The sequence below is a fragment of the Tachyglossus aculeatus genome, chromosome 4 (assembly GCF_015852505.1).
Source record: "Tachyglossus aculeatus isolate mTacAcu1 chromosome 4, mTacAcu1.pri, whole genome shotgun sequence".
Classification (NCBI taxonomy): Eukaryota; Metazoa; Chordata; class Mammalia; order Monotremata; family Tachyglossidae; genus Tachyglossus; species Tachyglossus aculeatus.
In genome coordinates, this window is record NC_052069.1 from 21,635,530 (window position 1) to 21,649,274 (window position 13,745).

General features: G+C 44.3%; 1 protein-coding gene across 2 annotated transcripts in view; it reads left to right on the plus strand.

Annotated features, from left to right (window-relative positions):
* Positions 1 to 13,745, plus strand: part of LRRC7 (leucine rich repeat containing 7) — a 439,503-nt gene that overhangs the window by 225,505 nt on the left and 200,253 nt on the right. For both annotated transcript variants that reach the window (XM_038744743.1, XM_038744744.1), the window contains exon 7: positions 10,085 to 10,148. In XM_038744743.1, coding sequence (XP_038600671.1) covers positions 10,085 to 10,148 — 64 coding nt within the window. The remainder of the gene's footprint in view (positions 1 to 10,084; positions 10,149 to 13,745) is intronic.

Genomic DNA, 13,745 nt, shown 5'->3' on the forward strand with positions numbered 1-13,745 from the left:
AGGAAGGGACTGAAGCAGAGCAGGGGACGTGGGGAAGCTAGAGAGAGTGAGGAAAAGGCTGTCTTGGAACCAGAAGACATCATGGCATCTGAGGGAAAGAACAGCAAAGCTCGCTGAGGAAAGAGTTGGGCTGTGAGCAGAGCCAGGAGCAGAGTTTGAGGGGAAAGCTGGACCACTGGGAGAAATAGGGACAGAAATGGGGTAGGGGTTGGGGTTCTGCTGAAGGCAAAGAAGGGAACATGTCTGCTTCAAATATGAGCAGGGGCTGTTGAACATAAAAATGTCCATGTGCCTTATTTCCAGATTATCTTTCTCCAGCTACTTAACAGATTGATGTGTATTACATTCTAGAGTAGCTCCCATGAAACAGGGCTTGGCCAGTCCTTTAGACTGGCTGCCATAATGGGCTCAAAACTGGGTGTCCCTGAAAGAAAATAATAAAGATAACAATAATAATAATAAAATAATATTTGTTAAACACTTACTTCATGCCAGGCACTTTACTAAGTGCTGGGGTGGATACAAGCAAACTGGGTTGGACACAGTCCCTGTCCCATGAGGGGCTCACAGTCTCAATCCCTATTTTACAGATGAAGGGACTGAGGCACAGAGAAGTGAAGTGATTTGCCCAAAATCACACAGCAGACAAGTGGTAGAGTCAGGATTAGAACCCATGACCTTCTAACTCCCAGGTCTATGCTCTATCCACACTACTCAGTGCTGCTGCCCTTAAAGAAGAAAATTGGTTGTAGGAATAGGCAAAATGAAATTCTCTTTATGAAAGTCAATTGGAATGCATTAAATGACTAGAAACATGGAATAAATCTAATCAGTACACCTATTTTCCAGAAAACCCTGTAGAGCCATTTTGCAGATGAGCATGTTGCCCAGGAGAGAAAATGTTCAGGGTTTCCCACAGAGGAAGACAATGGCACTAGCTATTTAAGTCTGAGAACTCTTATTTTGCTGGCTAAGAAAGCAATAGCACTTTCCCCCTAGATTGTGGTCTCCTAGGGGCAGGGAATAAGTGTTTTTCTGTTTTTGTACTATCCCAAGCACTTACTGTAGGAGTTTGCACTGAGGCGTTCGATAACTACCATCGATTGCATCGTACTAAATCACTAGAGCAGCGCAGGTTGAGCTTTTCCAGTAGCATTTTGGTCATCAGATTCCTTAGATTTGGTTGATTCTTTGTAATGTGGCAGGTCTAGAGAACCCAACAAAACTGGGTTTCGCCTATTTGGACAGGGACACACCTGGCTCAGTTATCTCAGCTATTTAATTTTTTTTCTGAACTAGCCTTGGTTCTGGGAACTGGCTTTCTACTCTACCGTAAACCTCCCCCAAAGAAATTCTTCAGACGACTCTCTTGAAGACAGTATGCACATATGTTTACTGAACTCCAGGAGACACAGTGGTTCATCTCAATAAGACACAGTTGGATAAGTCAGATTTAAACTAAAGCCAAAGGGAGGTTAATGGGCAAAGAAGCACAGAAGGAGGAAATAAAGAGCCGGCTGTCTTTTTTCCGCTTAACTGTGGAAGAGGCCCAAACCAGTCAAGTTACTGTGTTCATAAAGTCTCGAGTAATGGGAGAACAGTGAAACCTGAAGGAAAAGCGTGAGGGAGAAAAATCATTTAGAGAGGAGAGAAATGCGAGAGGGCCATCTGATTTTACCTGGTGGGCATCTGGGGTTCAGGATTATCTGGCCTCACTGACGGGGGCTTCAGGAGTTATCCTGACCTTCTGCCGACTCTTGCCATCCTTCTAACCCCAAGAAGCTGGGGGTGGAAGTGGGAATTACTTTCTCCGGAATTACTTTCTCCGGCCAACCAGGAAACCCAGGATTTAGGCCTTCAGCCTTCTTCAGGGTGTTCAGCTCTCAGACCAGATGACAGCAGCTTTTCTAAGACTTCTGAGAGGGAATAAGAAGGATGGAAGGCAGATGGCAGCAACTACACTTGACACAGGAGGAGCAAATCAGTTATCCATAGGTATTTATTGAGAGGCTACTGTGCGCGGAGCATTACTCTATGCCCTTGAGAGAGGAATAGACCTGAACGCTGTCCTCAAGGAGTTTACAATCTAACTGGAGATACAGACACTAAAATAAATACAGGTAGGAAGAAGGAACAGGGGATAGGTACGTGAGTTATTGCTTATGTAATAAGGTACATTAGTTATGTACGTCAGTGCCCTGGGAGATTAAGTTTTTTTTTGGTTTGGGGGCTGTATTTGTTTGCTTACTATATATAATAATAATAATAATAATGATAATGGTATTTGTTAAACGCTTACTATGCACCAAACACTGTTCTAAGTGCTGGGGTAGATACAAAGGAATCAGGTTGTCCTAAGTGAGGCTCACAGTTTAATCCCCATTTTAAAGATGAGGTAACTGAGGCTCAGAGAAGTTAAGGGACTTGGCCAAAGTCACACAGCAGACGAGTGGCGGAGTGGGGATTAGAACCCATGTCCTCTGACTCCCAAGCCCGTGCTCTTTCCACTGAGCCATGCTGCTCTAATCACTAGGGTAGTTACAAATTCATGAGGTCAGACACGGTCTCTGTGACGCATCGGGCACACAGTTGAAGTCCTTATAAGTGCTTGAGAAGCAGCATGACCTAATGGATAGAGCACAGGCCTGGGAATCCAAAGGATTTAGGTTCTAATCCCAGCTCTACCACTTGTCTGCTGTGTGACCTTGGGCAAGTCACTTCACTTCTCTGGTCCTCACTTACTTCATCTGGAAAGTGGTGATTAAGGCTGTGAGCCCCATGTGGGATATGGATTGGGTCCAACCAGATTAGCTAGAATAATACCCCAGTGCTCAGAATAGTGCCTGGCACTTAGTAAGCACTTAACAATGGTGCAGAAGGGCTTATGAGGGCGATGGAGGATATAAGGTGCGATGATGAGAAATTAATGGTAGGCCATCTGGAAAAGGTGTGACTTCAGAAGGGCTTTGAAGAGAGGGAGTGCTGAGGACTGCTGCAGGTGAATTGGGGAAGGCATTCTTGGCCACAGGGAGGGTACGAGCTAGAGGTTTTCAGTAAAAGAGATGAATATGAAGCACAGTGAGTATGTTAGTTTGATCATCATGAGTGTGATAATTCTGGTATTTGTTAAGTGCTTACTATCTGTCAAGCACCACAGGAGAGAGATTAGGTAAATCAGACACAATGCCTGTTCCATATTTGTCTCACAGTCTAAAGGAGCGTGAGACCAGGTGAAGGCAAGAATCCTGGTGTGTAGTGGGAGCCAAGAAAGAGATGGAGTAGGAGGAGGAGAGCTGATTGATTACCTCAAAGTCAGGAAGTCAGGAAGATCAGGCAACTACTGGAGGTTTTCATGGAGTGGCTGTACTGGTTCAGAATATTGCTTTAGAAAAACAATGCAGGAAACAGAGCAAAGTATGGACTGGAGAGGAGAGAACCTGAAGGCAGGGGAATCAGTGAAGAGGCTGATACAGTAGGCAAATCGACATAACAAGTGCCTGGACCATATCATGGTGCATAATAAATATACCAATCTATCAATCAGTCAAGACAACTGGGTTTAGGATAATAATAATAATAATAATAATAGTAATAATAATAATGACATTTATTAAGTGCTTACTATGTGCAAAGCACTGTTCTAAGCTCTGGGGAGGTTACAAGATGATCAGGTTGTCCCATGTGGGGCTCACAGTCTTAATCCCCATTTTACAGATGAGGTAACTGAGGCCCAGAGAAGTTAAGTGACTTGCCCAAAGTCACACAGTTGACAATTGGCAGAGCCAGGATTTGAACCCATGACCTCTGACTCTGACTCCAAAGCCCATGCTCTTTCCACTGAGCCATGCTGCTTCTCTAGGATGAAGAAAGGATGACTATTCACTCTTAAGCAATTTGGTATTCACTCCAGCTTAACAGCATCTATATAAATATTTTTATACTCTACCGTTTCCCATAGCTGTAATTTATTTTAATGTCTGTCTCCCCCTGTAGACTGTAAGCTCCTTGTGGGCAGGGATCATTTCTACTAACTCTGTTGTACCCTCCCAAGTGCTTAGTTCAGTTCTCTGCCCACAGTAAGTGCTGAATAAATACCACTGATTGATTGATACTGGATAATCTGTCCTCTCCCAGTTCCAATAGAGAACAAGACCCCTTTATGTTAGGTATTTCCATTTTGTAAATGCCCAGCAACTAGATAGAGTCTCTGAATTTCCTCACATCTGTGGTAAGTAATGAAACTGAGACAGATTTTATTACACAATAAAAAGACCTATGTCACCAGGAGTGATCCGAATTACAAATACTAGATTTCTCACAAGGAAAATACCTCCTGGCTCTTTATTTTTTATGCTGTAAATATTGCTTATTCATCTATGCAAATAAAAATGGGGATGGGGTTGGCACAAAGGAGCTTGCATCTGTGGTCATTCATTCATCATTCACTTGTCCCATTGATATAGTGACTACTTCCCCTACTTGTAATTGATCCTAACGACTGCCCCCACAGCTAAACTGTGAGCTTTTTGAGGACAGGGACCAAAACTACTAACTTTATTGTCCTCTCCCAAGTGCTTACTGCAGCGCTCTGCACCACATAAACAATCAACATGGCTTAGTGGAGGGAGCACAGCCAATGGAGTCAGAGGAACTGGGTTCTAATCCCAGCTCTGCCACTTGTCTGCTCTGTGACCTTGGATGAGTCACTTAAATTTGCTGTGCCTCAGTTACCTTGTCTGTAAAATGGGGATTAAGGCTGTGAACTCTATGTGGGACAGGGACAGTATATGACCTGATTACCTTGCATCTACCTCAGTGCCTAGTACAGTGTATGGAATCTAACAGTGCTTAACAAGTACCACATTTATTATTGTTATTATTATTAATAATAAACATGCAATGCCATTGATGGATTAATTGGTAGAAGAAGCAGTTACATTGAGTACAACACTTTCAAGGATTCTGTGTGTGTCTGTGAGGGATTATTGACAGCGAGGCAAGATTTTCTACAGGTCTGATATTCTCCTCAATCTGTATTCTACACTGCATCACATCTGAAAGACTGATAGAAATGTGGGGGCCCAGAACACGTCTTTGGAGATGAAACCACTTATCGCTGCCTTTGGAAATTGTTAATATACATAAAGATTCCCACTCTTGTCAGAGGTGTTCAGTGCTTTCCCCTTTGGAGATTTAACCAGTCAGAGTTCAGTTTTCAGTCAAACTTCAGTTTGAGAGAGAGAAGAGAACATTGCAGGCAGACAATCATTAGTATTGATCCGTTGAGTTCTTTAATAACTATCTTCTTAGAAAAGGAATTGAAGTGTGCCTATTGTGATTCTCTGATTTAAGTTGCCAGTCTTTAAAAATGACCTACTGCCAGCTCTTTTATTGTTCACTCTAGAACAATTTCATAACAGTAGATTTTACATTTGAAATGTGTTTGGAGTAATATGATCATTACCGACTCGCTCTGTAAATATTGCACGTAGCCCTCATACCTAAACAAGTCTTTCTTTGCAGAGAAAAGCAAGTCTCTAGAACCACCTCTTCCCAGTGGATTGTAAACTCCTTGAGAGCAGAGGATGTATGTCTTCTGTTGTCCGCTCCAAATAGTATAGTGATTTGCGCTCAGTTGGGTCTCAATAAATACGAGTGATTGATTGATTAATTCAGATAACACGGTAATTGACATTTTAGATAGTAGCTAACCCGTTAATCCGGATTCCCTCCGATTAGAGAAGCAGCACGGAAAGAACACGGGCTTGGGGGTCAGAGGACCAATCCTGGCTCCCCCCATTGCCTGCTGTTCTAAGCTCTGGGGTGGATATAGCAAATCAGCTTGGAAACAGTCCCTGCCCCACATGGGGCTCACTATCTTAATCCCCATTCTACAGATGAGGTAACAGAGGCACAGAGAAGTTAAGTGACTTCCCCAAGGTCACACAGCAGACATGTGGCAAAGCTGGGATTAGAACCCCAATCCTGTGCTGTGGAGCTAAGGGTGGGGTGAGTGTCAAGTGCTTAAAGGGTACAGGTGATGCATAAAGGAGAGAGAGTAGGGAAAGGAGAGGGAGTAGGGAAAGAGGGCTTAGGGAAGGCTTCTTGGAGGTCATGTGATTTTACTAAGGCTTTGAAGTTGGGAAGAGTGGTGGTCTGTCGTATATGTCCACAGAAACTGACCACTGAATGGTCACCAATGATCTCCTTCTTGATAAATTAAATAGCCTCTTGTCTTATGCCATCACGTCATTTCCGACCCATAGCGAAAACACAGACACACCTCTCCCAGAACGCCCCGCTCTCCATCTGCAATCATTCTGGTAGTGTATCCATAGAGTTTTCTTGGTAAAAATACGGAAGTGGTTTACCATTGCCTCCTTCCTCACAGTAAACTTGAGTCTCCGCCCTCGACTCTTTCCCATGCCACTGCTGCCCAGCATGGGTGAGTTTTGACTTGTAGCAGATTGTCTGCCCAAGTTAGGAATGGAATGGGTAGGCCTCTGCTTGACTCTCCCTCCCATAGCCGAGACTGGTAGAGTACTGGAAACTCTCCAGGTGTGACACTGAGAGGGGGCAATGGCCTCTACTCCATCCTAATCTTCCTTAACCTCTCAGCTGCCTGTGGTGCTGTGGACCACCACTTTCTCCTGGCAGCATTATTCAACCTTGGCTTCACTGGCACTGTCCTCTCCTAGTTCTTCTTCTATCTCTCTGGCCACTCATTCACATGCTCCTCCCCTGCCTCCCACTCCCTAACTGTGGGGGTCCTTCAAGGCTCAGTTCTGGGTCCCCTTCTATTTTCCATCTATACCTACTCTCTTGGAGAACTCAATTGCTCCCATGGCTTCAAATACCACCTCTATGTGGATAATAATAATAACAGTAAATATCATTTTTATTATTATGATGGTATTTGTTAAGTGTTAACTATGTGCCAAGCACTGTACTAAACGCTGGGGTACTTAATGCTGGGGCCAAGCACTGTACTAAGCAAATCGGGTTGGATATAGTCCCTGTCTCACGTGGGACTTATAGCCTCAGTCCCCATTTTACAGATGAGGTAACTGAGGCAAAGAGAAGTGAAGTGACTTGCCTAAAGTCACACAGCAGACAAGTGGCATAGCAAATCTTAGAATTCTTGACCTTCTGACTCCCGGTGCTTTATCCACTATGTCATGATAACCCAGTGACACCTCAAATTTAACATATCCAAAACAGAACTCCTCATTTTCCCACCCAAACTCAGTCCTCCCTCTGACTTTCCCTTCACTGTAGGCAGCACCACCATCCTTCCAGTCTCACAAGCCTGCAACCTTGGCCTTTTCCTCGATTTATCTTTCTCATTCAATCCATATTCAGTCTGTCGCCAAATCCTGTCAGTTCTGCCTTCACAGCATTGTTAAAACTGCCCTTCCCTCTCCATACAGACTGCTACCACATTTGGTCCAAACACTTATCCTGTTCTGCTTTGATTACTGCATCAGCCTCCTTGCTGACCTCCCTGCTTCCTGTCTCTTCCTATTCCAGTCCGTACTATAATCTGCTGCCTGGATCATTTTTCTGAAATATGTTCAGTAAATGTTTCCCCACATCCAGTGGTTGCCCATCCAACTCCACATCAAACAGAAGCTCCGTAATTACCATTGGTTATAAAGCACTCAATCACCCTGCCCCCTCCAATTTTACCTCACTGATTTCTTACTACAATCCAGCGCACTCATTCTGCTCCTCTAACACCAACCTACTCACTGACCTCGATCTTGTCTATCTCGCTGCTGACCCCTCGCCCATATCTTCCCTCTATCCTGTAATTCCCTCCCACTTTTATTTGACAGGCATTCATTCTTCTCACCTTTTAAGCCTTATAAAAATCACATCTCTTCGAAGAAAACTTCCCTGACTAATCCCCTATTTCCCCTGCTTCCTCTGTCTTCTTCATTGCCCTTGGACTTGTATTTATACCATTTATTCACTGTATTCTCAGCCCCACAGCAGTTATGTACATATTACCCATCTCTCCTAACTCTGATTAATTATAAACTCTCAAGCACATAGTAGAGTGCTCTGCACACAGTAAGTACTCAATAAATATCATTGATTGATTATTTGATTGGGGAGGGAGTTCTAGGCCAGAGGGAATACTTTGGCAATGGGTCAACAGAGAGATAAATAAGATAGGGGTACAGTGGGTAGGTTAGCATCACAGAAGTGATGTGGATGGGCTGGGTTGTAGTGGAATTCAGCAAGGCAAGATAGGAGGGGCTGAGCCAATTGAGCGCTTTTAATCTGACGGCAAGGAGTTTCTGTACCATGTGAAGTTGGAGGGGCAACCTTTGGAGGTTTTTAAAGAGTGGGGAGGTGTGAACTGAATGATTTTCTTTTTAGAAAAATGATCCAGGCTGCAGAGTGAAAAGAAGACTGGAATGGGAAGATACAGAAAACCCTAGAGTACTGTTGTTTAAAATCTACAAGGCCAATGTACTTTGAATCCACTGTGATTGTTTGTGTAGGTGATTTCTCCTTTAATGCTTGAATTATCCTTGAGACAGGAATAATAGCATGATTTCTTATTGTAGGCTCAGTTCTTCTTCAGTTGATGGAATGGCAGATTAAAGACACCAACTCTTTATCAGATTATCAGTGTGTGTTTCTAAGAAATGCATTTCCACTTACCTTAGGGCCTTCTTAATGTTCTAGCCACCCTTCCTCCTGCAAGATTGTTGGGAACGTGCTCTGTCCTGGCCATCTACCTCTGACAGTTGTTTCTCCCAGCCCCTTTCACAGGAGCTTCTGATAACCCACCACCATCCATTCTGTGTTAATATAGGAGCTGTCATAATGTAACTTCATTATAATTCAGCCACCTGAATTGTTCTTGCTTGTTTACTGCATAGTAATTGGGTATTAAATCAGCAAAGAGCATAATTTAGAAAAGTGGAACTATTTTATAATAGCGATTATGCTATTCATTAAAGCTTAATCCTGTGCTAAGAACTGGGGTAAATACAAGATAATCAATCAGTGGTATTTATTGAATGCTTACTATGTGCATAGCACTGAATTAAGAATTTGAAATAATATGATTCAGTAGAGTTAGTAGACACATCCCCTGCCCGTAATCGGGTCAGACACAGTCCCTGTTCCACACAGTCTCACAATCTAAGTGAAAGGGAGAACAGGTATCTTATTCCTATTTTACAGATGAGGAAGCCAAGGCCTTCCAACCAAGGTGAGGTGACTTTCCCAAGGTCACACAGCAGACTAGTTGCAGACTGGGGACTAGAACTCAAGTCTCCTGAGACCCAGACCCATGCTCTTTCCCCTAAGATAATAATAATGATAACAATAATTGTATTTTTTAAGTGTGTATGATGTGCCAAGCACTGAACTAAGAGCTGGAGTAGATACAAGATAATCAGGTCCCCCATGGACCTCACAAGCTGATTACCAGGGGGGACGGGCATTGACTCCTACTTTTGCAGATGAGGGAACTGAAATGACTTTCCCAAGGTCACACAGTGGGTATGTAGTGGAGCCGGGATTAGAAGCCAGGTTCTCTGACTCTGAAGCCTGTGCTGTTTCCACTAGGTCAAGCAGCTGATACTTGGCCGTGGAAGGGGAAAAGTCTTGTGTGAGTGGGTCAAACCACTTCTCCGATGTTCTGAATACCCCTCTATGGATATTTTCGGGACTCACCTCAGAGGACTTAGAACTAACTCTCTGTGTACCTCACCCCTGGGCCCCTGCTGGATATGCAGCAGGGAGAAGATTTAGGATGCATGTGGACCATACTTCTCCACCTCATGCCAGTGAAGGAGAAAGATTCCTTCACTAACCTTTCTGCCAATATAATTTATCCAACACCGTCAGGCATTTCTTCCACCAACTCCCTCCTCGGCAAGGCGCGGATGTAAAAACAGTTTTATATTGCCTTATTTCCATCTTTTTCTGAAAACTAACCACATTTTTGCCACATCAAATTTAGCAGCTATGACCCCAATCTGAGGGGGAAACGGCCTCCCTTTATAAGCCATCTTCTCATTCCCCTTTTCATAATATTTCCTTTTTCCATCTGTTCCAGGTCAATGCACAAACTGGCACAGTTGGAGAGGCTTGACTTGGGCAATAACGAGTTCAACGAGATGGTAAGAGAATTTCCTTTCCGTGTTTGAGTGTCCCAGGCCAAATTATCCTCTCTGTCCTGGAGGTGTATCTTCTAGAAGTTTGTTCATTGCATACCTATGCCGGCTTGATATTTAGTGATCAGCAGAACACTGGATGAATAGATATTTTGGACCCTAAAAAAATTTAATTACGTTAATTGTGGTATAGGGCTGACTAGGTTCACTCACTGGAGGGGGTACAAGTTAATCAGATCAGACACAGTCCCTGTTCCATAAGTGCTCACACTTGAAGAGTTAGGAAGAGCAGGTAACTTATCCCCATTTCACCATCCCCATTTCCCCGGGTTACCTGGCTTCCAGGCCCTCACTTTTCCCACTAGGGCGCATTATTGTATCTTCAGAATCTTTGGGGAACTGGACAATTCCTGGAGTCAATAGTGGGAGACATTTTCCCTGCTGGGGTGACACTGATCTGGGCACAAGATCTTGCCTACAGTAGGCTTTTTTCTCACCAGCGTCCGGGATGTTTTATTTGAGCCATGTAGCTCAGGGTCAGATGAGCTCAGATGCAAGGCCTTCACTGCTGCTGATCTCAGCAGAGTAAATCTTTCAACATAGCACCCTTCCCCTCCATCCCCTTCTTTGGACCAAGAGTTGGGGTGAGTGGTCAGAAAGCTCACCTTTTTGTCCTCATTCAGACCCTTGGTGGTTCCAGCTCACATTCAATAATTAACAGTGATTGTATTTTTTTCTAGACTGGAAGCTTGTGGGCAGGGAATATGTCTACCTCCTCTGTTATATTGTTGCATATTGTTGCATTTTACCAACTGTGTTATGTTGTTGTGTGCTGTTGTATTTTACCAACTCTGTTATATTGTTGTATGTTATTGTATTTTAGCCTCCCAAACAGTTAGTACAGTGCTCTGCACACTATAAGTACTCAGTAAATATGACTGGTTTATTTGTTAAGCGCTTATTATGTGTCAAGTCCTTAACTCTCAGTGGTTAATCAATGGTAGATCAATCAATCCATCAATCAGTGGCATTTACTGAGGCCTCACTTTGTGCAGAGCCCTGTAGTCAAAATTTAGGAGAGTACAATTCAACAGACTTGATAGACATGTTCTCTACCCACAAAGAGTTTTACCAGCCTAGAGGGATACAACTTAATCAATCAGTCATATTTATTGAGCACTTACTGTATGCAGGGTACTGCATTAAGCACTTGAGAGAGTATCACACAACAATATAACAGACATATTCAAGTTAATCAGGTGGGACTCAGTGTCTACTGCTTCCTAAGGGCTTAAAAGATTGCTCTGCACATGGTAAGTGTTCAATGCATGTCATGGATCGATTGATTGAAAAACCGCAATCCTACTCAGAATCTGGGGCTGCAAGGGTTCAAGGAGGTCATTTGACCCTCAAGTCGAATCCAAATATCCTCAAGTAGGCCCTGGTTGCAGGTGAAACCCTGGTATCTCCTCAGACCCCTGCAGTTCCCTCTCTATAATGGAGAAAGCTTACATCCCTCCTCCCACTCAAGAGCTGCAGCTCCAGGAGAAAAGGGGATCCCTGAATCCCATTTATGATTTTCAAATCCTTTTTTTAATGATATTTGTTAAGCATTTACTCTGAGCCAAGCACTATACTAAGCATGGGATAGATACAAGTTAAGCATATCAGACACAGCCCCTGTCTCACTTGGGGGCTCACAGTCTTAATCCCAATTTTACACATGAGGAAACTGAGGCACAGATAAGTGAAGTGACTTGCCCAAGGTCACACAGCGGACAAGTGGCAGAGCCGGGTTTAGGACCCAGGTCCTTCTGACTCCCAAGCCTGTGCTTTTTCCACTAGGCCACGAACTACTTAGCAAGACTTAATACTTCTGGCTGTCCTACACTGGAGGAGAATGGATAACCTGTATCTTCATTGGGTCTGCAACACCTAATATTATGTCCTGACAACTACTAACTAACTCTCTGTGAAGGCCTTGGGACGCTGGGGCCCAGAGCCAGGGCCACTGGACGATGCTGGTAATGATTAAGCACATACTATGTGCCAAGCTCCAGGGTAGATACAAAATGATCAGACAAAGCCCAAGTCCCTTATGGGCCTCCAGACTGAGAGGAAAGGAGAATAGACATAATAATAATAATAATGATAATAACGATAATAATAATAATAGTATTTGTTAAGCATTTACTATGTGCCAAGCACTGTTCTAAGCACTGGCGCACTGTTCTAAGTGCTGGGATTTACCCCCATTTTACAGACAAGGAAACAGACACAGAGAACTTAAGTGTCTTGATCAAGGTCACACAGCAGACAAGTGGTAGAACTGGGACTAGAACCCAGGACTCCTCACTCTCAGGCCCGTGCTCTTTCATTCATTCATTCATTCAATCGTATTTATTGAGTGCTTACTGTGTGCAGAGCACTGTACTAAGCGTTTGGGAAGTACAAGTTGGCAATATATAGAGACAGTCCCTACCGAACAGCGGGCTCACTGTCTAGCCTCAAAAATCTCCAGTGGCTACCAATCAACCTACACATCAGGCAAAAACTCCTCACCCTCGGCTTCAAAGGCTGTCCATCACCTCGCCCCCTCCTACCTCACCTCCCTTCTGTCCTTCTCCAGCCCAGCCCGCACCCTCTGCTCCTCTGCCTCTAATCTCCTCACTGTGCCTCGTTCTCACCTGTCCTGCCGTCGACCCCCGGCCCACATCATCCCCCTGGCCTGGAATGCCCTCCCTCCCCACATCCGCCAAGCTAGCTCTCTTCCTCCCTTCAAGGCCCTACTGAGAGCTCACCTCCTCCAGGAGGCCTTCCCAGACTGAGCCCCTTCCTTCCTCTCCCCCTCCTCCCCCTCCCCATCCCCCCGGCCTTACCTCCCTCCCCACTGCACCTGTATATATGTATATATGTTTGCATGTATTTATTACTCTATTTATTGATTTATTTCATTTGTACATATTTATTCTAATTATTTTATTTTGTTAATATGTTTTGTTTTTTTCTCCGTCTCCCCCTTCTAGACTGTGAGCCCACTGTTGGGTAGGGACCGTCTCTGTACGTTGCCAACTTGTACTTCGCTTAGTACAGTGCTCTGCACACAGTAAGCGCTCAATAAATACGATTGAATGAATCAATGAATGAATAGAAGGGGGAGACAGACAACAAAACCAAACATATTAACAAAATAAAATAAATAGAATAAGTATGTACAAGTAAAATAAATAAATAGAGTAATAAATATGTACAAACATATATACATATATACAGGTGCTGTGGGGAGGGGAAGGAGGTAAGGCGGAGGGATGGGGAGGGGGAGGAGGGAGACAGGAAGGAGGGGGCTCAGTCTGGGAAGGCCTCCTGGAGGAGGTGAGCTCTCAATAGGGCTTTGAAGGGAGGAAGAGAGCTAGCTTGGCAGATGTGCGGAGGGAGGGCATTCCAGGCCAGGGGGAGGACCTGGGCCGGGGGTCGATGGCAGAACAGGTGAGAACGAGGCCCAGTGAGGAGGTTAGCGGCAGAGGAGTGGAGGGTGCGGGCTGGGCTGTAGAAGGAGAGAAGGGAGGTGACGTAGGAGGGGGCGAGGTGATGGACAGCCTTGAA